Genomic DNA, 24,061 nt, shown 5'->3' with positions numbered 1-24,061 from the left:
TCGGATGGGAGAGGGCAGACGATACTGTATCTGTCACAGTACAGTGGCCCACAGTGAACTGAACAAGAGAACTGACTAGACATGCACGCCCATGTAATAGACATGTACATCCTCCTGTTCTGGTCCTCCTGTTCTGGTCCTCCTGTTCTCGTCCTCCTGTTCTCGTCCTCCTGTTCTCCTCCTCCTGTTGGTGCCCTCTTAGATCTATCCTCTGCCTTCGACAGCGGGAACTATCAGATCCTCCTTTCCACCCTCTCATGGCTGGGCTTCTCAGTTTCTGCACAATGCTGGATTGCAGCCTACCTGGCAGGTTGCTCCTACCAGTTGACGTGGAGAGGATCTTTGTCTGCACCATGAGCTCTCACTACTGGTGTCCCGCAAGGCTCGGTTCTAGGCCCTCTCCTCTTTTCTCTATACACCAAGTCGCTCTGCTCTGTCATATCCTCACATGGTTTTATCCAATCATTGCTATGCAATTGACACTCAATCACTTTTCTCCTTCTCCCCTTTTGACACCCAGGTGGCGACACATCTCTGCATGCTTGGCAGACATCTCAGCTTGGATGTCGGCCCACCACCTCAAGTTCCACCTTGGCCTGCCTTCTCCAAGACTTCTCCATCATAGTTGACAACTCCACAGTGTCCCTCCCAGAGTGCTAAGAATCTTAGCGTGACCCTGGACAACACCCTGTCGTTCTCTCGCTACTGCAGGTTCATGCTTTGCAACATCCATAGAGTACGACTGTTCCGCACAGAGGAAGAGGTGCAGGTCCTAATTCAGGCACTTGTCATCTCCCGTCTACTGCTGGGCTCCCTGCTTGTGCCATTAAACCCCTGCAACTTATCCAGAATGCCGTAGCCCGCCTGGTGTTCAACCTTCCCAAGTTCTCTCATGTCACCCCACTCCTCCGCACACTCCATTGGCTTCCAATCAAATCTTGCATTCACTACAAGACAATGGTAATGACCATGGGAACTGCCCCTCCCTACCTTAAGACTAGGATCAAACCCTATACCCAAACCCGAGCGCTCCGTTCTGCCACCTCTGGTCTACCACCTCTGAACTCTTGGCCCTTCCACCCCTACTGGACTCAGCTCCTACCCAGCCCAGTCAAAGCCCACTCACCCCAATGATGGAACGAGCTCCCCCTAACGTCAGGACGGTGGAGTCCTTGCCCATCTTCCGAAAATGTCTGAAACCCATCCTTTTCAAAGAGTATCTTAAATAAATCCCATGGCGCCCCCCCCTAAAGCCCTACTACCAATGACTTTGCTGATAACTACATTATTGAGGAAAAATGTACTTGGTACGACTGTGATATGTGGTTGTTTCACCTAGCTATCTTACGATGAATGCACTAATTGCAAGTCACTCTCGATAAGAATGTCTGCTAAATTACTAAAATGTCAAATGTAAACACTCATTAATGTAAAATATGTGTGCTGAATGAGACATCTGTATTCCAGAAACCTGCAAGCTCTACATACCAAATATATTATTTACCAACATCTCAGTTGGTCTCAGACAATCCTTAACAACCTCCATGTAATGCTGAACAAAGCATCTGTCTTGGTGGGTCTCATAGTGCGTGATGTTTGTTCTGTTTACTGTCCAAAGAGAAGAATTGGGTGAACATCCGTATGTTTCAGTGTTGCACATTACTACAGTATAATGAGCTGTTTTTTGCAGTCTGGGCCAAGATAGTGTGTAAATGGGTTTCACGTTGTTGTGTAGTTCAGGGTAAGTGTGTGTGTTAATGGCTGGATGTTGTTGTATATTCCAGGGCAAGTAGCCTAGTGGTTAGAGCATTGGACTAGTAACCGAAAGGTTACACAATCGAATCCCCGAGCTGACAAGGTACAAATCTGTCGTTCTGCCCCTGAACAAGGCAGTTAACCCACTGTTCCTAGGCTGTCATTGAAAATAAGCATTTGTTCTTACTGACTTGCCTAGTTAAATAAATAAATAAATAAAGAGTGTGTTATGTGTACATGCGTGTTAATGGCCTGATGTTTTGGTGGTCTGGGTACATCCCAACAGTATTTTTGATAGTGTCAGCTGCTTCTGAAGCGTTTCAGCTCAGCTTCCATTAGCCACGAGCCACAAACCATCGCAAACCACCATCCCCCCTGTTGTCCCCCAGCAGTCCCCCTGATGACAAACTCACTTTGTCCCCTCCCTGCTGAGCTGTCTCATTCACCCACACTGTGTTGGAGGGGGTGGACCAGTGTAACAGTGAAACATGGCCTCCTGCATGCAGCGCCTAGCCTGGTGATGGAGGATGCAGATGGGCCTCAGCAGAGTAATGGAGGGAAACGATGAGCAGCAGAGTGCCATCCCTCTCCAACGGCCTGTGCTGCATCATGGAGCCAGGCAGAGCGGAGCGAGGGAGAGGGGAGCGAGAGGCCCAGGAGCATGCAGGGGACTGCCGGCTGGAGACCACTGTAGCGCAGCTTCCAACTTATTGGATTTCCTCTGAAGATGTTTGTTTCCTTCACTGCTCCACTGAGGGACAGTGCTTAATTCCTAGTTATCTCATCATTATTTATTGAGGGAACCCTCCAAGGAGACAGAGTGTGGCTTCTGCCGTCGATCAGGGTCTGAATGAGGAGGTAGAGTGTTAGGCAAGGGTGTAACCTGGTGGTGGGGGGCCTGATGTTATTCTGAAATGGTGTTAGAATTGAGAGTGGACTATAGTAACTTTCTGATGGCCTCAGGATTAGCAGTGTCCACTTTGTTATGTTCAGCTCCATTTTGATTTGCTATGCTGACAGATTTGTGAAGAAGCATATTGTGACTCCCATGCAGTATCTGAGAGTATTGTTAATGAAGTATTGGCAGTTGAAAACATTTAAAAACGCATGACATTTCCTCTTCAGTTGGTGTGGGTATCATATTTTCTTTATTAATTTGTTACTGTGCATTATTTGGTATTCGGGACATTCAATTTGGCCCATAGCTCAATACGTTCAAAGAAAATATATTCCCTGACGGGTTGGACCCAACAAGTATTGATATAGAATAAGCCTCCACCTTTAATTTCTGTGAAAATGTCAGCTCACAACTTTCCTTTGTTCAGAGTAACACCCAATTTCTGCATTTGTGGCCGATGTGAAATGGCTAGCTAGTTAGCGGTGGTGTGCGCTAATAGTGTTTCAGTCGGTAACGTCACTCGCTCTGAGACCTAGAAGTAGTTGTCCCCCTTGCTCTGCAAGGGCCGTGGCTTTTGTGGCGTGATGGTTAACGATGCTTTGTGATTGACTGTGGTTGATGTGTGCAGTGTCCCTGGTTCAAGCCCAGGTTGGGGTGAGGAGAGGGACGGAAGCTATACTGTTACATTGATGCTGTTGACCCGGATCACTGGTTTCTGCGAAAAGGAGAAGATCAAAAGGGGGGTGAGTGTGGCCGATGTGAAACGGTTAGCAGTGGTGCGCGCTAATATTGTTTCAGTCAGCAACGTCACTCGCTCTGAGACCTGGAAGTAGTTGTTCCACTTTTGTGGCGCGATGGGTAACTATGCTTCGTGAGTGACTGTGGTTGATGTGTGCAGAGGGTCCCTGGTTCGAGCCCAGGTTGGGGCAAGGAGAGGGACAGAAGTTATACTGTTACACATTGTATTCTGTAAGTCTCAGACTGTCCTATGACTTCACTAGCTATTTAGGTGTTGATTCCCAATAGTACAGAGAGTGCTACTACATCCATTAGTGTTGCTTTGTGAGAGGGAGATGTACAAGGAGAGATAGAAAACGAAGGATAAAAATGACTATTCATTATTCGGTCTGTATGCTGTTAGTGAATTGGCTGAGCTTCTTTAAATTTTGCCACGTTTTCCAGACTCCATTGTGTATTGTGGAGGCAATACACAATGGCAATTTTCTTGATTTCATGTTTCATAAGAACATCGCAGATAGATATTTCCTTTAGATTAGTTGTGCCAGCACTCCATTTCAGCACCATGACAATCACACGCTCACCCTCGCACTGCCACAGTACACCACTCATTGGCAATAAGACCAAGGTGTCACACCTAATGAGTCTCTCAGGAGTTGCTTTCATATTCATAGTCTATTTGTATGTTATGAGTATTCACTCCCTCCCCAGCTGTCAAAGACATGAAAAGCACATTTGCCATAATTCTGTTCTAAATGCTATATGTCAGTTTAAAAGTTTAGAAAAGTTGAAAAGCTCCAGTATTTGAAGTGGTGTATCCACATGGGGAGTGTTAGATGACCAACATTAGAGGAACTCTGATGGGCCTACAGAGCTGCAGGAGGTTCCTCAACTGGATGCAGGGCCATATTGAACATTAAGTCAATAAAGGGACTTTTACTTCAGTCAATGTACTCAATGTACTACACACTACACTCCCAGCTTCGACATGGTTGGGGAGGTTAATGCCCTGTATTCCTAAGTGCTGGATTCAGTCGAGTACAGAACATTCTCAAATCCAATGTCTGGATGGGAAACTACTGAGAGACATCATGTTTATTCAAGTGAGGAGAAACAAGAACCATGTCCCCTTTGCTCTCTGCCTCCTCCTGGAAAATAAAGAGAGTGAGTGAGTGAGTGAGGCCTTAGGACATACCTCTACTGTATTTAATATCTCTAAAGTGTGTGAGAAGCGAGAGCCATCTTAGATGAGTGTGTTTACCTGGAACATTAGCTTAAATACTTCATACCCGCATTCTGGGTATGGCATTCAGTGTGTTTGCTTCATTTGAAGCCCTGAAATTTAATCTGAAGCGCCCTTCTCTTTTTCGTATGATCCTGTCACATTAGGTCTATCTGTCTGGCTTTACTGTTTTTCATCCAAAGGGAGCTTGCTCAAACAAACATCCAAGACAAAGAACAAGCTGGTCAAGAGAGCTCAAATCTCTAGAAAGTAACACGCAGCCATGCATTCTGAGTGACCATTAGCCCTGAACTGTATCCCCAATCTTGTAGAGAGTGGAACCACACCATCTGTGCTTCTGTCTTATTATGCTCCAATCATTGTTCCTGTAATACGCTAATAAGGTTTCACATCAAAGTATTTATTTTGACTGGCCAGTGAGGGTTTTGTCATTGCATATATGTCTGGTGATAGAAAATGTTTCTTATTGCTGTTGTGGCAGAGGGCAGCTGGCATGGATTTGAGCTAGACAGAGTCTCAGGAACCAGACGTTCAGTGAGACATCAGAACTCAAAATATATGTTTGTTTTACTCCAAAGTTTGTAAACAAAGTAAATGTTAACCCTATATAGTCCCAAAACATGGTTAAAACTATAATCTTTACATCTTGGATGGTCATTCCTTCCGTCCATAGCTCTGTCTGTGTGGTGTTGAGAAGGTGTTTGGTGTTGGAAGATGTGTGGTGTTGGGCAGGTGTTTGGTGTTGGAAAGGTGTTTGGTGTTGGAAGATGTTTGGTATTGGAAAGGTGTTTGGTGTTGGAAAGGTGTTTGGTGTTGGAAGATGTGTGGTGTTGGAAAGGTGTTTGGTATTGGGAAGGTGTTTAGTGTTGGGAGGGTGTGTGGTATTGGGAAGTTGTTTGGTGTTGGGAGGGTGTAACAGGACACAAATGGTTATTCCTGAGTGCACCATACTGGCCTCAGTCTGATTAATAATGTAAAGAAAGGCAATCTTTTCCGTTTCTTTCCATCATTTCCCCTCAGAAACCCGACTGCTCTACAGTATGTGCAGTGAATGGACTAATAACATTTCATTTGTAGGTTTTCCCTGTGAACATTATCCCTTTTTGCAGTATTTTCTGCCAAGGACATAGGCCTACTTTAATTTGCTGCAGTCACTGAACACATTTCATTATATCCTTTTTAGATTCAGAAAATGTTTGTTATTATAATCCTTACTGGAGGATAATAGACATTGTATCTATTATACACATGGAAACAACTTGCATAGTCCCTGTGCCAGGGACAAAGACTTTTGTCAATCTTCTTCAATAATACATGTTGAAGCAAAACACATCATGGTTTTACTGTAAACAATGTTATTTCTACCATTATATGTACACACAGTGATACAGTTTTTTTATTGAACTGAAGAACAGCAGTTACACCACAAAACAGAGATAAAAATGTACGCCTGTCCACAATTTTCCTCTTCTAGGAGGATACATCTGTTCGTCACATAATTGGCTGGAACGTGACAGAGTTTGAGTAATTATTTCATAGGAAGAAAATAACAGACAGCTGAGACACATATGAAGAAAAAGGGATTTGTTGAAACCATCTGATCCTTTAATGTGTATTTCTATGGCGAAGACGACATGGTCTGTTGGGCCTCAGCTGTTTGGAGCAGGTTCAGCTGGATGCATACAATGATTCAGTGAATTAAAGATCTGTTTGATTTAACCACATGTTTAACCAACCCATGCTGCACTGTGTTCTCTCTCATCCTGAGTTTCTGTGTGTTTTTTCCTCTTCCCCAGGGTCAAGTTGAAAGAGGGCATGGTGTTTCTGGGTGCCCGGCCCAGCAACCCCACCCTGTGGATGGTGAGCCAGGATGTGAGGAGCGAGGGGCACAGGGTGGTCACCCTCCATTGCCGCAGGAAAGAGTCCGGCTATGGACAAAGGTCAGTCAGGAGCACCTGGATCTCCCCACGGTGTCCTATTGGACATCACTGGTATACTGTACACACAACCATCTACAACCTGCACTCTCCCATCTACACAACCTTCCCCTATAGGACCGAAGTCTGCCTTATAACTCTTGACTCTAACTATCACAGTGTTGGCTTGAGTAAACCCAGCTAACACATGACGTTCTGAGAACCATATGTTTCTTAGTTCTTGGTGAGAGCATGGTTGTCCTATGATTATTTTGCATACAACCTTCCCAACCCCTTCTGGGAATGGTGCAGGATAGTTGCTTGGCTTTTAAACATACTCCGCACATTTAAGGAACTTGACAAAATAATTTTCTTGGTATTTTATTACTTTAACAGAAGGTTTCATAATAGTTCAAACATGGTTATATGAGCGTTCTCCAACTGCTTTGGCATTGGGAATGTTCTCAAATAGTTCAGAGAATGTTAAGAAACCGCGTTCTTCTGTGGGAATTTCAGTACTTCAGCATAACGTTTCTTACAGGTTTCGTCATGGTTCTACTTAGTCACGTTCTCAAATTGTTCCAAGAACATTAAGAACACTTTTTAGAAAAACCACAAGAAAACTTTAACAATGTTGAGAGCAGTTCTAAGATTGTTATTTAAAAACATACATTCCTTTCTCAGAATGTTCAGAAAACGTTTCATAAAAAACACAAGAATACTATGTTCAGAGAACATTCTAAGAATGTTGATTAAATACATATACATTCCGTTCTCAGTGTCAACAAAACTCTCTATCCTCTATCTTGTTAAGTGTGTTCAGGTGTTGGCCTCTCCCACTAATTGGCAACACCTGATCTTAATGAGTGCTTGTTTCCTTTGAGATGGGGTCTTTTTGAATAGACTAAAATGAACAGCATTGCATGCGTATAAAAATAAGGCATAGTAGCTCCATTCTGATGCCCGATTGGATAGAAAACAGAAGATTATAGGTTCTAATCTTACTGATGTCATGTCAGAGTACAATGTACAATTGTTTGCATGATTAATGCTTAACTTCTTGAAACTCCCCATCCCGGATCCGGGTTTGTGACTAAAGCCTCAGGCTCATTAGCATAACGCAACGTTAACGATTTCTGAAAATCGCAAATAAAATGAAAATAATGCGTCTGCTCTCAAGCTTAGCCTTTTCTTAACAACACTGTCATCTCAGATTTTCAAAATATGCTTTTGAACCATAGAAATTGACTAATTTGTGTAAGAGTATGCAAAGCTAGCATAGCATTTGGAGTAGCATGTAGCACGCAACATTTTCACAAAAACCAGATAACCAAATAAATAAAATAATTTACCTGTGAAGAGCTTCTGATGTTTTCAATGAGGAGACTCTCAGTTACATACCAAATGCGCAGTGTTTCCTGAAAGCGTCTGTGTGTAGGAGAAATCGTTCCGTTTTCTACATTGCGTCTGGCTACCGAAACGAACCGAAAATTCAGTCACCTACAACGTAAAACTTTTTCCGGATTAACTACATAATATCGACCGAAACATGGCAAACGTTGTTTGGAATCAGTCCTCAAGGTGTTTTTTCACATATCTCTTCATTGACATGCAGTTCGTGGAAGCTTGCTTTCCTCTCTGTATCGCATGGAAAAATACTGGCAGGTGACTTTTGCGCACCAATTTCGGTGCAGGACACCGGGCGGACACGTGGTAAATGTGGTCTCTTATGGTCAATCTTCCAATGATCTGCCCACAAATACGTCACAATGCTGCAGACACCTTGGGAAACGACAGAAAGGGTTGACTCACTCCTCTTGCATTCACAGCCATATAAGGAGACCATGGAAAACAGAGCCTCAAAAATCCTTGTCATTTCCTGGATGCCATCTCATCTTGGTTTTGCCTGAAGCTCACGTTCTAGGGGACGCACAGAGAATATCTTTGTATTTCTGGACACGTCAGAGTGTTTTCTTTCGAACGGTAGCAATTATATGCATAGTCGAGCATCTTTTTGTGACAAAATATCTTGTTTAAAACGGGAACGTTTTTCATCCAAAAATGAAATAGCGCCCCCATAGATGTAAGAGGTTAAGGAAATTAATTTCTGTGGGTCCTATCTGCCCTTTGAATTCCAAAAAGTTAACCCAAAATAAGCTATCAGTGTTAGTAAAATTTGTATTGAAACATTCAGTGAAAGTTATTCAAAAACCTCAAAATAACCTATCCTTTCCGTTCTCAGAGTGTTAATTAAACCTCCCAGGAAAGCTTTCAAGGAACCAAAGTAAAACATTCTCAGAACCTCCCTGCAACCTAAAAATAAACATTTCCAAAACAATTTTCACTTCTGTTCTCAGAACGTTTTAAAAACAATCAGTTTTACCGGTCAGGAAACGTATGGCTTCATTCACAGAACCAATGGGAGAACCATGGGAAACCAACAATGTACGTTCCCACAACTTCCAAGCAACCAAATGTGGTGATGCCTATGCCCGTTTTTTATTATATATTTTTATTTAACCTTTATTTAACTAGGCAAGTCAATTAAGAACAAATTCTTATTTACAATGACGGGCTGGCAAGAGTTAAACGGCCTCCTGTGGGGACGGGGGCTGAGATTAAAAATAAAAACAAACAATGTAAGACCAAACAGACAACACAGACAGAAGACACTTGCAACAGCACAAATACAACAGCAAACAAACAGTGGATGTGTGTGTGTGCAGGCATGTTTGTGGTGTGTGTAAAGTAAAACAACATGCTTCCTTACAAAAGGCAACGCAAACTAGAATCAACTACATGTCTCAACAACCTGTTCATCTATTTGTCCTTTGAACTCATATTGTGGAAATTCGAATCAATAATGAGGAGAGACAAGGTCAATCACCAATCAGGATATTAACTTTATTAAAAATCTATCGATAAGGGAGCAGGTCAATAAAACACAGACATACAAGGTGAATCGATTGAGTGCTCCAATAATAAACAAGTTTTTTTTATAGAAACCCAAGAACTGCTTAGTCATGGTTGGTTCCACCCCTCCCCAGCAGATCAAGGCATCATAAGCTTCCTTGTTTTGTTCGTGTGGCCAGGTGTAACAGGTCATAGCGCACAAACAAGTGATAACTGCAGTTCCGTTTACTCCTTTCTCTACCAAGCTGGCCTCTGTTCTCTTCCATCCCCCCACAGCGGGGCCCTTGGAAGATAGTAAAATAACAGGATGGGCTGAATAACTGTGGTCACTTCTCAGAGACTCTTTGTCTTATGTCGTGTGACCAGGTTGCTCAGAAACAAAGAGAAATTGAAACTATACAGGTCTATCTGTTCCTCAAGCTTATCTCCATCCCATGTCCCTGACCACATGGTTAGACCAGCTGCGGGGAGTGAGTGGTGAAGAGATTAACCATCCTTTCTCAGAAGCACAGCATTGGCACTAAAGAAATATCTCTACTATTGTTAAGCATATTCATTGTTAACTATTAACTATTATTAAACAAATCAGGTAAATACGTGATTATTTCTCTCATACTCCTCCAGGGACACCAGGTCGGGGAATTTTAGGTCGGCTTGTAGGGAATTCCAATTTTCAGGACTGTTAGCATAAAACAGGATTGAGAGCAGAGTTTGTGTGTTTTTCATTTCAAGCGAGAAGAGAGGATACATAAAACGTCAGTTTTCCTGAAATGGCCTTATAAATAAGAATGTAACAGTGTTTGAGCCTGCATTTTGCTAGTGATGTCCACCTGACAGCACCATGTTCAATATAGTATGCTCTCTTTTGATTAGCATACTAATTTCCCCAAACTGAAATATCCTTAAAGTTGTTTGGTAATTTCCTATCTGTATTATGTACTTAAATATATCTAGTAAATAGGAAACAGATTCCCAGGATGTGAAAAAGGTTACTGCTGTGTTAATTAAGTTGGGATGCGGTGTAACGTCTGTCGTCGGAATGAGACCAAAGTGCAGCGTGGAGAGTGTTCATGAAATGTATCTACAAGAAACACTCAAACAAAAATAACAAATTCAGAAACGAAAGTGAACATTTCCGTCAGGCACAGACACTAAACAGAAAATAAGATCCCACCAAAACCCAAACGGAAAATCACAATTTATATATGATCCCCAATCAGAGATAGACAAAACAACAAAGAAATAGAAAACAGATTTTCCCACCTGAGTCACACCCTGACCGAACCAAACATAGAGAATAAATAAAGATCTCTAAGATCAGGGCGTGACATGCGGGCCCTTTGTGTGTTCTAATGGTTTTCTTCTATGGATCAGATAGTTGGGTTAATACATCTAACTTTTTAGTGACAGGTGTAATTATACGGATGATTGGGAGGTTGGAAAGCTCTGATTATTAAGTTCATCAGCATCATTCTACTCTACTTATTTTTAAAGAAAAGAGAAGACTTTAGAGTTTGACCCTGTCACCTTCAATTCAAAGTATGCCCTGTGGCTGTTTGAATTTAGCCTTTTAAACTAATTCTAATATATTTTTTCCAGTATTCTTGCTTAAATTCTTGTTAAACAATTCCTCCCACAAAAAGTATTAGGGCAGTAACCATCCATTGATTACTTTAGTTAGTTCAATGCAGAGCTGTGTGTTCAAAAGAAGTAAAAGAGTGATTGCTATTCCAACCTCAAAGAGTCTAGAGACTTTGAATGTTTAGGTCTGTTGTATAATTCATCTTGATATCAGAAACCAGGGAGGTACCCCTACATGGTCCTTAGCAGTACTACAACACTGATTATCAAGCATCATGTACAACATAAAAGAAAACATCCAGGCAAACAAGTCTGGCACAGTCAACCTGGCACTCAGGCCTTCTACTTCTCTTGCCTCATCTCCCTGATATAATGCTTAGTGTACTCTCAGCGCTCTGTCTCAGCAGCACCAGGTTGTGCCGAGTCTCTCTCACATGAGTGTGTAGTGAAGTCAGTTTCATTGATTGAAGTGAGGGAGTCAGAGACAAGAGCAAGCATGTTCTGTCTAATCCCCGACTGTCCTGTTGGGCCATGTTGGATGGACCACTGCTCCCTAATCCCCCAGCTGTCCCAAGTCTCTCCATAGGCACAAGAAGCCCAGTCGTGGCTATAATATACAATTATCCTTTATTTTTGCATTGCCTCTCCCCCCCTTTCCCACTCCCAGTCTTTTCATTGGAGCCCTTTGGAGGGATTAGATACAGCCATGTCATCTGTTGAGCTGTCTTTCAATTTATCAGCCTCACACTGACTGCAATATTTCTCCAACCCGTTCTCTCTTTTCAAACCAGCACAATGAGTGGATGTGAGTACTGTCGGTCAATCTGCTGTAGCTGCAGCTTTTTTACCAGGGGGAATTTTATTATCCACTTTATTACCTGTTTATTCACTAGTACCTTTAACCTTGTGTATATGATGTATTTTATAACCAGTACATGGGCAGTGCAGCAGGCATATTGTTCCTGCTATGTATTAAAGGGAATACTATAGGTGACTTGGAGTCACACAATGTGGAGTGGTGGCAATTCCATTGAATTGGCTTGAAATCTGCACCAGATAGCCTATCCACACCCAGCTCTACTGTATAGGCCTACTGTAGCTGTTGTAGTGTACTATAGTCGTACAGTGCCTTCAGAAAGAATTTACACTCCTTGACTTTTTCCACATTTTGTTGTGTTACTGCTTGAATTTAAAATCTATTACATTTCAATTTTTCTGAAATGCTGAAATGTCTCGAGTTAATAAGTATTCAACCCCTTTGTTATGGAAAGCCTAAATAAGTTCAGGAGTAAACATTTGCTTAACAAGTCACATAATAAGTTGCATGGACTCACTCTCTGTGCAATAATGGTGTTTAACAAGATTTTTTGAATGACTACCTCATCTCTGTACCCCACACATACATTTATCTGTAAGGTCCCTCAGTCCAAACAGTGAATTTCAAACACAGAGTCAACCACAAAGAACAGCGAGGTTTTCCAATTCCTTGCACAGAAGAGCACCTATTTGTAGATGTGTACGAATAAAAAAGCAGATATTGAATATCCCTTTGAGCATGGTAAAGTTATTAATTACACTTTGGATGGTATATCAATACACCCAGTCACTACAAAGATACAGACATCCTTCCTAACTCAGTTGCAGAGAGGAAGAAAACCGCTCAGGGATTTCTCGAGGCCAATGGTGACTTTAAAACAGTTGCTGAGTTTATTAAGGGCTGTGATAGGAGAATGGATCAACAATATTGTAGTTACTCTACAATATTAAGCTAATTGAGAGAGGGAAAAGATGGGAGCCTGTACAGAATAAAAATATTCCCCCTTTTCAAAAAAGCACTATAGTAATACTGCAAAAAGTGGGGCAAAGCAATTCACTTTTGTCCTGAATACAAAGTGTTATGTTTGGGGCAAATCCAATATAACGCATTACTGAGTACCACTCTCCATATTTTCAAGAATAGTGTTGACAGCATCATATTATGGGTATGCTTGTTAATCATTATGGACTGGGGTGTTTTTCAGGATAAAAAAGAAATGGAATGGAATGGAGCTAAGCACAGGCAAAATCCTAGAGGAAAACCGCGTTGAGTCTGCTTTCCACCAGACACTGGGAGATTAATTCACATTTCAACAGGACAATAACCTAAAACACAAGGCCAAATTTACACTAGGGTTGCTTACCAAGGAGACAGTGAATGTTCCTGAATGGCCGAGTTACAGTTTTGACTTAAGTCTACTTGAAAATCTATGACAAGATCTGAATGGTTTGTCTAGCAATGATCAACCAATTTGACAAAGCTTGAATAATTTTGAAAATAATAATGGGAAAATGTTGCACAATCCATGTGTGGAAAGCTCTTAGAGACTTACCCAGAAAGACTCACAGCTGTAATCACTGCCAAAGGTGCTACTACGAAGTATCAACTCATGGGTGTGAATACTTATGTAAATGAAATATTTCTGTATTTCATTTTCAATAAATGTGCAAAAATGTCAAAAAACATGTTTTCACTTTGTCATTTTGGGATATTGTTTAATCCATTTTGAATTCAGGCTGTAACACAACAAAATGTGGAATAAGTCAAGAGGTATGAATACTTTCTGAAGGCCCTGTGCTGTCTGTCATACTAGCTTGCTTTCTATTTCCACAAGGCCACCACAGCTGTAAAATGCCCACTTCACACATCTCATTCAATGGAATATTTTCAAAACCAGAATGACTATAGTGATACATTGTTCATTGTTATTGGATTGCACTCCAGAACTCCAACTCTGCCAGAAAAAAGTGACATTAATATTTGTTCTAATAGACAGAATCTGACTTTATTCGCCAGGACACAACTGCTTACTCAACACAATAAAGTGCCAACTTCTACCCGCCTTGCATGTTATGAGAAAACACACGCTTTGAAATAGTGTGCTTTTTCAGTTACAGATTTATTTTCTCCCTAATACAGTACTACTGTACAAGAGGATCAGAATAAGCTCCTATAGAAACGCACAGATATCAGCTAAAAGAGCACTCTGGGAGATTGGAAATTCACTTGCAGTGGCACTAAAGAAAAGCAGCACATTTAAAACAACAGCAGCCCTGCTTCCTCAGCATGTCATAATAACCCAGTCTAAGTGGGCCCTTATCTCCTCAGTAAAAGTGCCTTGTCTGGCCCAAGTTAATGAAGACTGTCTCAGTCCAGATGGATATCCCCTCGGTGGCCATTGGGAGAGACCTCATGTAGAGCAGAAGCGGGCTCTTTAGAGAACTACTTCAGTCATTGAAGCCAATTCCCAGGCCTCAGTGAAGAGATACTGTCACACAGACTGAGATTGAAACACACTGTAAGTGTCAATTCATCCCAAAGGTATTCGATGGGGTTGAGGTCAGGGCTCTGTGCAGGTCAGTCAAGTTCTCCCACACCGATCTCGACAAACCATTTCTGTATGGACCTCACTTTGTGCATGGGAGATTGTCATGCTCAAACAGGAAAGGGCCTTTGCCAAACTGTTGCCACAAAGTTGGAATCATCTATAATCTTTGGGCTAGGCGTGTTGCTAGCGCCCCACCTTGACAACATCCGGTGAAATTGCAGAGCGCAAAATTCAAAATACAAAATTCGTAATATTAAACATCCATGAAAATACAAGTGTCTTACATCGTTTAAAAGCTTAACTTCTTGTTAATCCAGCCGCTTTGTCAGATTTCAAAGGCTTTACGGCGAAAGCACACCATGCAATTATCTGAGGACAGTGCCCCGCATACAAAAGCATTAAACATTTTCCAAACAGGCAGAGGCGTCACGAAACTCAGAAATAGCGATAAAATAAATCACCTACCTTTGAAGATCTTCCTCTGTTTGTAATCCCAAGGGCCCCAGCTATATAACCAATGGTTGTTTTGTTTGATAAAGTCCTTCTTTATATCCCAAAAAGTCAGTTTGATTCAGTAATCCACCGGTTTCCCTCGTTCAAAATGCATACAAATGAATCCCAAAAGTTGCGCATGGTGATGTTAGGCTTGAGTGCGGCTGCTTGGTCATGGAAACCCATTTCATGAAGTTCCCGACGAACAGTTCTTGTGCTGACGTTGCTTGCAGAGGCAGTTTGGAACTCGGTAGTGAGTATTGCAACTGAGGAAAGATCATTTTTACTGGCTACACGCTTCAGCACTCGGCGGTCCCATTCTGTGAGCTTGTGCGGACTACCACTTTGCGGCTGAGCCGCTGTTGCTCCTAGACATTTCCACTTTACACTGACAGCACTTACAGTTGACCAGGGCAGCTCTAGCAGGGCAGAAATATGACAAACTGACTTGTTGGAAAGGTTGCATCCTATGACGGTGCCACGTTGAAAGTCACTGAGCTCTTCATTAAGGCCATTGTCATGTCCGGACTATCATTAAATGTGAAGACTTATTTATATCAAATCAGTTCTCCAGGTTTAATTATTACATGATTAAACTAATCATGTAAACATTAATTAACTAGGAAGTCAGGGCACCACGGAAATTGTTGAGATGTACAGAGTTATCATTTTCCGAATATAACTATTTAGATACTTTAATATCTGATTAATTAGTTTTCTATTCATTAATTATCATTATTATTATCATTACCTCATCAGTTCTCATTACTGAACGTCGTAAACCGTTGGATATCTGCACGAACCCTAGTTTCCGTAATGAATCAGCAATATACAAATTGGCTTAATTGTTTATTTACTAACTAACTAAATAATCACAGAAAAACATATCAATTGAACAGTAGATATTGGTTACTAACAATGATAGAAAAGTCCCTAGTGGGCAAAGCCTATATGACGGCTTGGTAGACAAAGGAAAGGTGTGGGGACTGAGAAAGAGCGGGAAAGACTAAATGGATTCACTACACACAGTGGATAATTATAACCATTGAAATGCTAATCCTTTGCACATGAACGGCTGCTCACTCAAGAATAATTGCAATCTATATATTTACTCCCGAATTTCGTTGTTGTCTTCTCTGTTGGATTCCGGTCCGTCTGCTGGAGAGTCAGTTCATCACAGAGTCTCTGGTTAACTTCCTCAGAAGTCACAATGTACTTTGTGGTTGTAGGTGGTTAGAATGGATACTTCAGAGCACCATTTGGAAATGTTCTCATAAAATAGCTGCTTCGGCGGTTGTCGGTATTCTCGTTCTAGACTTACGTAATTTCTAGCTGCAGACTAGTAATTATACGCCTAAGATTTGCTCTTATTCTGTAGTGATCAATAGCCGTGTAGCCAAAACTACAGCTGCAGGGTCTCCGATGGCCTATAGAATTGTGGCCATTCCAACGTGGGGACTCTGTCCCAGTGTTCTCTGGAGTATATTTTGTAGGAAGTGGGTTTTCTACTCTGTAGAAAAGGGGTGGTTCAATGATGTCTGGGTAATGGGGGTGTGGCCACTGACTAGTTAATCTATATATGAAAATTCATACTCTCATTCAGAAGGATAACATCACATTACATATTTTAAAAAATAGTTTCCTGTTTAATCACATTGTAACGGCGTTCTTCGTTTGTTGAATGAGAGTCAGACCGAAATGCAGCGTGTTGGTTACTCATGTTTTTTTAATGAAGAAAAAACGGAACAATACATGAAATAACTAATAAATACAAAACAACAAAACGGAACGTGAAACCTAATTACAGCCTATCTGGTGAAACTACACAGAGACAGGAACAATCACCCACGAAATACACAGTGAACCCCAGGCTACCTAAATACGGTTCCCTATCAGAGACCAACAAGAATCACCTGACTCTGATTGAGAACCGCCTCAGGCAGCCAAACCTAAACTAAACACACCCCTAATCAACCACAATCCCAATGCCTACAAACACCCCAATACGACAACACAATAACATAAACCCATGTCACACCCTGGCCTGACCAACTAATGATCTAAAACACAAAATACTAAGACCAAGGCGTGACAGAACCCCCCCCTAAGGTGCGGACTCCCGGACGCACCTCAAAACCATAGGGAGGGCCCGGGTGGGCGTCTGTCCATGGTGGCGGCTCCGGCTCGGGACGTGGACCCCACTCCATAAATGTCATAATTCCTCCCCTTCGCGTCCTGGGATAATCCACCCTCGCCGCCGACCATGGCCTAATAGTCCTCACCCAGAACCCCACTGAACTGAGGAGTAGCTCGTGACTGAGGGGCAGCTCGGGACTGAGGGGCAGCTCGGGACTGAGGGGCAGCTCGGGACTGAGGGGAAGCTCGGTACTGAGGGGAAGCTCGGTACTGAGGGGAAGCTCAGGACTGAGGGACAGCTCGGGACTGAGGGGCAGCCCAGCACTGAGAAGAAGCCCAGCCAGGCAGTTGAATCCGGCAGATCCTGGCTGGCTGGCAGTTCTGGCAGATCCTGGCTGACTGGCGGATCTGGAAGAGTCTGGTTGTCTAGCAGATCTGGAAGAGTCTGGTTGACTAGCAGATCTGGAAGAGTCTGGTTGACTGGCAGATCTGGAAGAGTCTGGTTGACTGGCAGATCTGGAAGAGTCTGGCTGACTGGTAGATCTGGAAGAGTGGCTGACTGGCAGATCTGGAAGAGTCTGGTTGACTGGCAGATCTGGAAGAGTCTGGCTGACTGGTAGATCTGGAAGAGTGGCTGACTGGCAGATCTGGAAGAGTCTGGCTGACTGGCAGATCTGGAAGAGTCTGGCTGACTGGCAGATCTGGAAGAGTCTGGCTGACTGGCAGATCTGGAAGAGTCTGGCTGACTGGCAGATCTGGAAGAGTCTGGCTGACTGACAGATCTGGAAGAGTCTGGCTGACTGACGGCTCTGGCTGCTTCATGCTGACTGACGGCTCTGGCTGCTCCATGCTGACTGGCGGCTCTGGCTGCTCCATGCAGATTGACAGCTCTGGCGGCTTCTTGCAGACTGGCAGCTCTGACTCTTCCATGCAGACTTACAGCTTTGGCAGCTCCTTGCCTACTGGCAGCTCCTTGCAGACTGGAAGCTCCTTGCAGACTGGCAGCTCCATGCAGACTGGCAGCTCCATGCAGACTGGCAGCTCCTTGCAGACTGGCAGCTCCTTGCAGACTGGCAGCTCCTTGCATACTGGCAGCTCCATGCAGACTGGCAGCTCCATGCAGACTGGCAGCTCATTGCAGACTGGCATCTCTGGCTGCTCCAAGCAGACTGACAGCTCTGGCTGCTCCATGCAGACTGGCAGCTCTAGCTGCTCCATGCAGACTGGCAGCTCTGGCTGCTCCATGCAGACTGGCAGCTCCTTGCAAACTGGCAGATCCTTGCAGACTGGCAGCTCTAGCTGCTCCATGCAGACTGGCAGCTCTAGCTGCTCCATGCAGACTGGCAACTCAGGCTGCTCCGAACAGGCAGGAGGCTCCGGCAGCGCTGTAGAGGAGGAAGGCTCTAGAAGCGCTGAACAGGCGGGAGACTCCGACAGCGCAGGAGAGGCGAGGCGCACTGTAGGCCTGATGCGTGGTGCTGGCACTGGTGGTATTGGGCCGAAGACACGCACAGGAAGCCTGGTGCGGGGAGCTGCTGCCGGAGGGCTGGGGTGTGGAGGTGGTACTGGATAGACCGGACCGTGCACGCGCACTGGAGCTCTTGAGCACCGAGCCTGCCCAACCTTACCCGGTTGAATACTCTCGGTCGCCCTGCCAGTACGGCGATGTGGAATAGCCCGCACTGGGCTATGTAGGCGAACCGGAGACATCGAGCGCAAGGCTGGTGCCATGTAAGCCGGCCGAAGGAGACGCACTAGGGACCAGATGCGTAAAGCCGGCTTCATGGCATTTGGCTCGACGCTCAATCTAGCCCGGCCGATACGCGGAGCTGAAATATACCGCACCGGGCTATGCACCCGCACTGGGGACACCGTGCGCACCACTGCATAACACGGTGCCTGCCCGGTCTTTCTAGCCCCCCGGTAAGCACAGGGAGTTTGTGCAGGTCTCCTACCTGGCGTAGCCATACTCCCTGAAAGCCCCCCCCCAAGAAATCTTTGGGGCTGATTCCCGGGCTTCCATCCACGTCGCCGTGCTGCCTCCTCATACCAGCGCCTCTCCACTTTAGCTGCCTCTAGTTCCTCCTTGGGGCGGCGATATTCTCCAGGCTGAGCCCAGGGTCCTTTTCCGTCCAGTTCTTCCTCCCATGTCCAATTCTCCAAGTGGTGCAGCCTCTCCCACTGAAGCTGCTTCTGTTGCCTCTTCTGTGGCTCCTGCCTGTTAACACGCTGCTCGGTCCGTGTGTGTTGGGTGATTCTGTAACGGCGTTCTTCGTTTGGTGAATGAGAGTCAGACCGAAATGCAGCGTGTTGGTTACTCATGTTTTTTTAATGAAGAAAAAACGGAATGATACATGAAATAACTAATAAATACAAAACAACAAAACGGAACGTGAAACCTAATTACAGCCTATCTGGTGAAACTACACAGAGACAGGAACAATCACCCACGAAATACACAGTGAACCCCAGGCTACCTAAATACGGTTCCCTATCAGAGACAACAAGAATCACCTGACTGATTGAGAACCGCCTCAGGCAGCCAAACCTAAACTAAACACACCCCTAATCAACCACAATCCCAATGCCTACAAAAACCCCAATACAACAACACAATAACATAAACCCATGTCACACCCTGGCCTGACCAACTAATTATCTAAAACACAAAATACTAAGACCAAGGCGTGACACACATACGTTTCACAATATTTAGATATAAACCTGACAGCTGGGGAATGTACACTTTAAGAAATACAGTTACAGTTGAAGTCGGAAGTTTAAATACACTTCCATTGGAGTCAATAAAACTCATTTTTCAACCACTCCACAAATTTCTTGTTAACAAACTATCATTTTGGCAAATTGGTTAGGACATCTACTTTGCGCATGACACAAGACATGTTTCCAACAATTGTTTACAGACAGATTATTTCACTTATAATTCACTATCACAATTCCAGTGGGTCAGAAGTTTACATACATGAAGTTGACTGTGCCTTCAAACAGCTTGGAAAATTCCAGAAAAATATGTCACGGCTTTAGAAGATTCGAATAGGCTTATTGACATAATTTGAGTCAATTGGTGGTGTACCTGTGGATGTATTTCAAGGCCTACCTTCAAGCTCAGTACCCCAGAACAAAAATTGTAGCCCTCCATAAGTCTGGATCATCCTTGGGAGAAATTTCAAAACACCTGAAGGTACCACGTTCATCTGTACAAACAATAGTACGCAAACACCATGGGACCATGCAGCTGTCATACTGCTCAAGAAGGAGACATGTTCTGTCTCTTAGAGATGAATGTACTTTGAGGCGAAAAGTGCAAATCAATCCCAGAACAACAGCAAAAGACCTTGTGAAGATCCTGGAGGAAACAGGTATAAAAGTATCTATATCCACAGTAAAACGAGACCTATATCGTCATAACCTGAAGGGCCGCTCAGCAATAAAAAAGCCAGACTATGGGGAGGAAAATGATGTGGATATATTGAAGCAACATCTCAAGACATTAGTCAGGAAGTTAAAGCTTGGTCGCAAATGGGTCTTCCAAATGGACAATGACCCCAAGCATACTTCCAAAGTTGTGGCAAAATGGCTTAAGGACAACAAAGTCAAGATATTGGAAGGTATTAAAATTCAGTGTTTTCTTTCCAAAGCTGTCAATTATATGCATAGTCGAGCATCTTTTCGTGACAAAATATCTTGTTTAAAACGGGAACGTTTTTTTATCCAAAAATTAAAAGAGCGCCCCCTATATCGAAGAAGTTAACAGTTTTGGAAACGTTAGAGTGTTTTCTATCCAAATCTACCAGTTACATGCATATCATATCTTCTGGGCCCGAGTAGCAGGCCGTTTAATTTGGGCATGCTTTTCATCCAAAATTCAGAATGCTTGTCCCCTACCCTAGAGAGGTTAAACAATTTAAATGCAATGCTACCTAATACTAATTGAGTGTATGTAAACTTCTGACCCACTGGGAATGTCATGAAAGAAATAAAAGCTGAATTAAATTATTCTCTACTATTATTCTGACATTTTACATTCTTAAAATAAAGTGGTGATCCTAACTGACCGAAGACAGGGAATTTTTACATGGATTAAATGCCAGGAATTGTGAAAAACAGAGTTTAAATGTACTTGGCTAAGGTGCATGTAAACTGCTGACATCAACTGTATGCGTGTTTCCTGTCCTTCATGAGGTCACCAAATGAAACACACTCGACATGACTGTCCCTTAAGTGTCCACGGACCATTCCCACATTCTCAACAATTTAAATATTATTTAGTTCTCCCATTTTGGGGATTAGGAGTTTTGAACAAAGAGAAGCTTTTTGTTCTGGTGGACTCTCTCTCTCAAAACTGCATGGCAGTTTCTACCAGGTATTTATGACCTGTCGTAAAGCCATACAACTTGTGGTGGAGAGAGTGAGAGAAGGGGGAGCCACGATATACACCCCAAAGGGCCACGTCATGACCATTCTACTGTCAATATTTGTCTATGGAGATTGCATGGCTGTGTGCTCTATTTTGTACACCTGTCAGCAACGGGTGTGGCGGAAATAGCCAAATCCACGAATTAGACGGGGTGTCCACATACTTTTATATATATAGCGTTTATGCCGTCTCCCATATATCCTGTGTGTCTTTGACAACTCGACTCTGTATCCCAGCAGAAAGGTCCCTACAATACCACTTTAACAACAGTAGGGAATGAGTAGCATACAGTGGGCCTTAATGTAGCAGAAATCAAGGCAGAAAGGAAATGGGTCTATTAGATTAGTCCTGTAGTGGGCTGTTAGCATGACTGTCCTAATGATAGCACCCTTAACAATGAAGCTTCCCCCTGGCTTTCATTCACATAGAGGAGGCCCATTGGCATTTCCACCAATGCATAATTGTGTCGACGCTGCTCAATTTATATATTCTCCTCTCACAATTGGAATGACGTGTGATCAATTCTGTTATTCTCTGCTGCAGCCCAGTCCCATCAAAACTCATCACTGCTGGGTTTTTAAGATGTACAAATAATGGGAAAGGGACATTCAAATGGGTTGCTTTGCAATGAATCAGCCCTCTTTGAGAAAGAGGGGAGATGAGATGGTGTCTTTGATGTCTTGAATAAGACATCCTTATAAAGGCTCAGGGCCAAACCCAGATGCAGACACGGGAGGCAGATGGTTTGAGTGTTTGATATTTATTAGTAGTAGGCAAGAGAAAAGTCGTGGATAGGCAAAATGTCCAACCAGATCAGAGTCCAGGAGGTACAGAGTGGCAGGCAGGCTCGAGGTCAGGGCAGGCAGACTGGTCAGGCAGGCAGGTACAGAGTCCAGAAAACGGGCAAGGGTCAAAACCGGGAGGACTAGCAAAAGAGAGAATAGTAAAAGCAGGCAGGCACACAGGGGAAAAAACACGCTGGTTGACTTGAAACAGACAAGACAAACTGGCATAGAGAGACAGGGAACACAGGGACAAATACACTGGGGAAAATAAGCAACACCTGGAGGGTGTGGAGACAATCACAAGGACAGGTGAAACAGATTAGGGCGTGACAATCCTGGTGATTACACTAATCGCTGTAGATTACACCCGAGTAGCACAGTGCTCTTTCTGCTTCTATTACGTGGCCAAGCCAAAGAAACAATCTGGAGATTGAACAAAATGTCCTAGTTTTAGTTGTATAAAGTACTTAAGTAAAAATACTTAAGTAGTATCTGTACTTTACTATTTCTTTTTTTGACAACTTTTACTTCACTACATTCCTAAAGAAAATGATGCACTTTTTACTCCATATATTTTCCCTGACTCCCAAAAGTACTCGTTACATTTTGAAAAGAAAATTGCCCAATTGACGCACTTATCAAGAGAACATCCCTGGTCATCACTACTGCCTCTGATCTGGCGGATTCACAAAATGTGTAAATTATGCCTGTGTTGCAGTGTGCACCTGGCTATCAATAAATAAATAATATATTAAATAAAATTGTACCGTCTGGTTTGCTTAATAGTAAGGAATTTTGAATTATTTATACTTTTACTTTTGACACTCAAGTATATTTTTGCAATTCCATTTAATTTGGATACTTTGTCTCCTTACGTATTTTTAAAGCCAAGTAATGTTAGAATCAAATCAAATCAAAGTTTATTTGTCACGTGCGCCGAATACAACAGGTGTAGACCTTACAGTGAAATGCTTACTTACAGGCTCTAACCAATAGTGCAAAAAAGGCATTAGGTGAACAAAAGGTCAGTAAAGAAATAAAACAAGAGTAAAAAGACAGGCTATATATAGTAGCGAGGCTATAAAAGTAGCGAGGCTACATACAGACACTGGTTAGTCAGGCTGATTGAGGTAGTATGTACATGTAGACATGGTTAAAGTGACTATGCATATATGATGAACAGAGAGTAGCAGTAGTGTAAAAGAGGGTTTGGCGGGTGGTGGGTGGTGGGTGGCGGGACACAAGGCAGATAGCCCGGTTAGCCAATTGGCGGGAGCACTGGTTGGTCGGCCCAATTGAGGTAGTATGTACATGGATGTATAGTTAAAGTGACTATGCATATATGATAAACAGAGAGAAGAGGCAGCATAAAGAGGGGTGGGGGGGAGCACACAATGAAAATAGTCTGGGTAGCCATTTGACTACCTGTTCAGGAGTCTTATGGCTTGGGGGTAAAAACTGTTGAGAAGCCTTTTTGTCCTAGACTGTCCTAGTCAGGATGCTCTCGATGTTGCAACTGTAGAACCTTTTGAAGATCTCAGGACCCATGCCAAATCGTTTTAGTTTCCTGAGGGAAATAGGCTTTGTCGTGCACTCTTCACGACTGTCTTGGTGTGTTTGGACCAGTCTAGTTTGTTGTTGATGTGGATGCCAAGGAACTTGAAGCTCTCAACCTGCTCCACTACAGCCCCGTCGATGAGAATGGGGACGTGCTCGGTCCTCCTTTTCCTGTAGTCCACAATCATCTCCTTAGTCTTGGTTACGTTGAGGGATAGGTTGTTATTCTGGCACCACCCAGCCA

General features: G+C 43.3%; 1 protein-coding gene across 1 annotated transcript in view; it reads left to right on the top strand.

Moving 5' to 3' along the window:
* The first annotated feature begins 6,442 nt into the window (after positions 1–6,442).
* Positions 6,443–24,061, top strand: part of LOC135540599 (transmembrane protein 132C-like) — a 113,364-nt gene continuing 95,745 nt past the window's right edge. Inside the window, 1 exon segment of the mRNA XM_064967099.1 lies at positions 6,443–6,574. Coding sequence (XP_064823171.1) covers positions 6,450–6,574 — 125 coding nt within the window. The 5' untranslated portion in view covers positions 6,443–6,449.

Source organism: Oncorhynchus masou, chromosome 1, assembly GCF_036934945.1.
Source record: "Oncorhynchus masou masou isolate Uvic2021 chromosome 1, UVic_Omas_1.1, whole genome shotgun sequence".
Lineage (NCBI taxonomy): Eukaryota > Metazoa > Chordata > Actinopteri > Salmoniformes > Salmonidae > Oncorhynchus > Oncorhynchus masou.
Note: the sequence above shows the minus strand (reverse complement) of the source record. Positions and strands in the feature narration are given on the sequence as shown.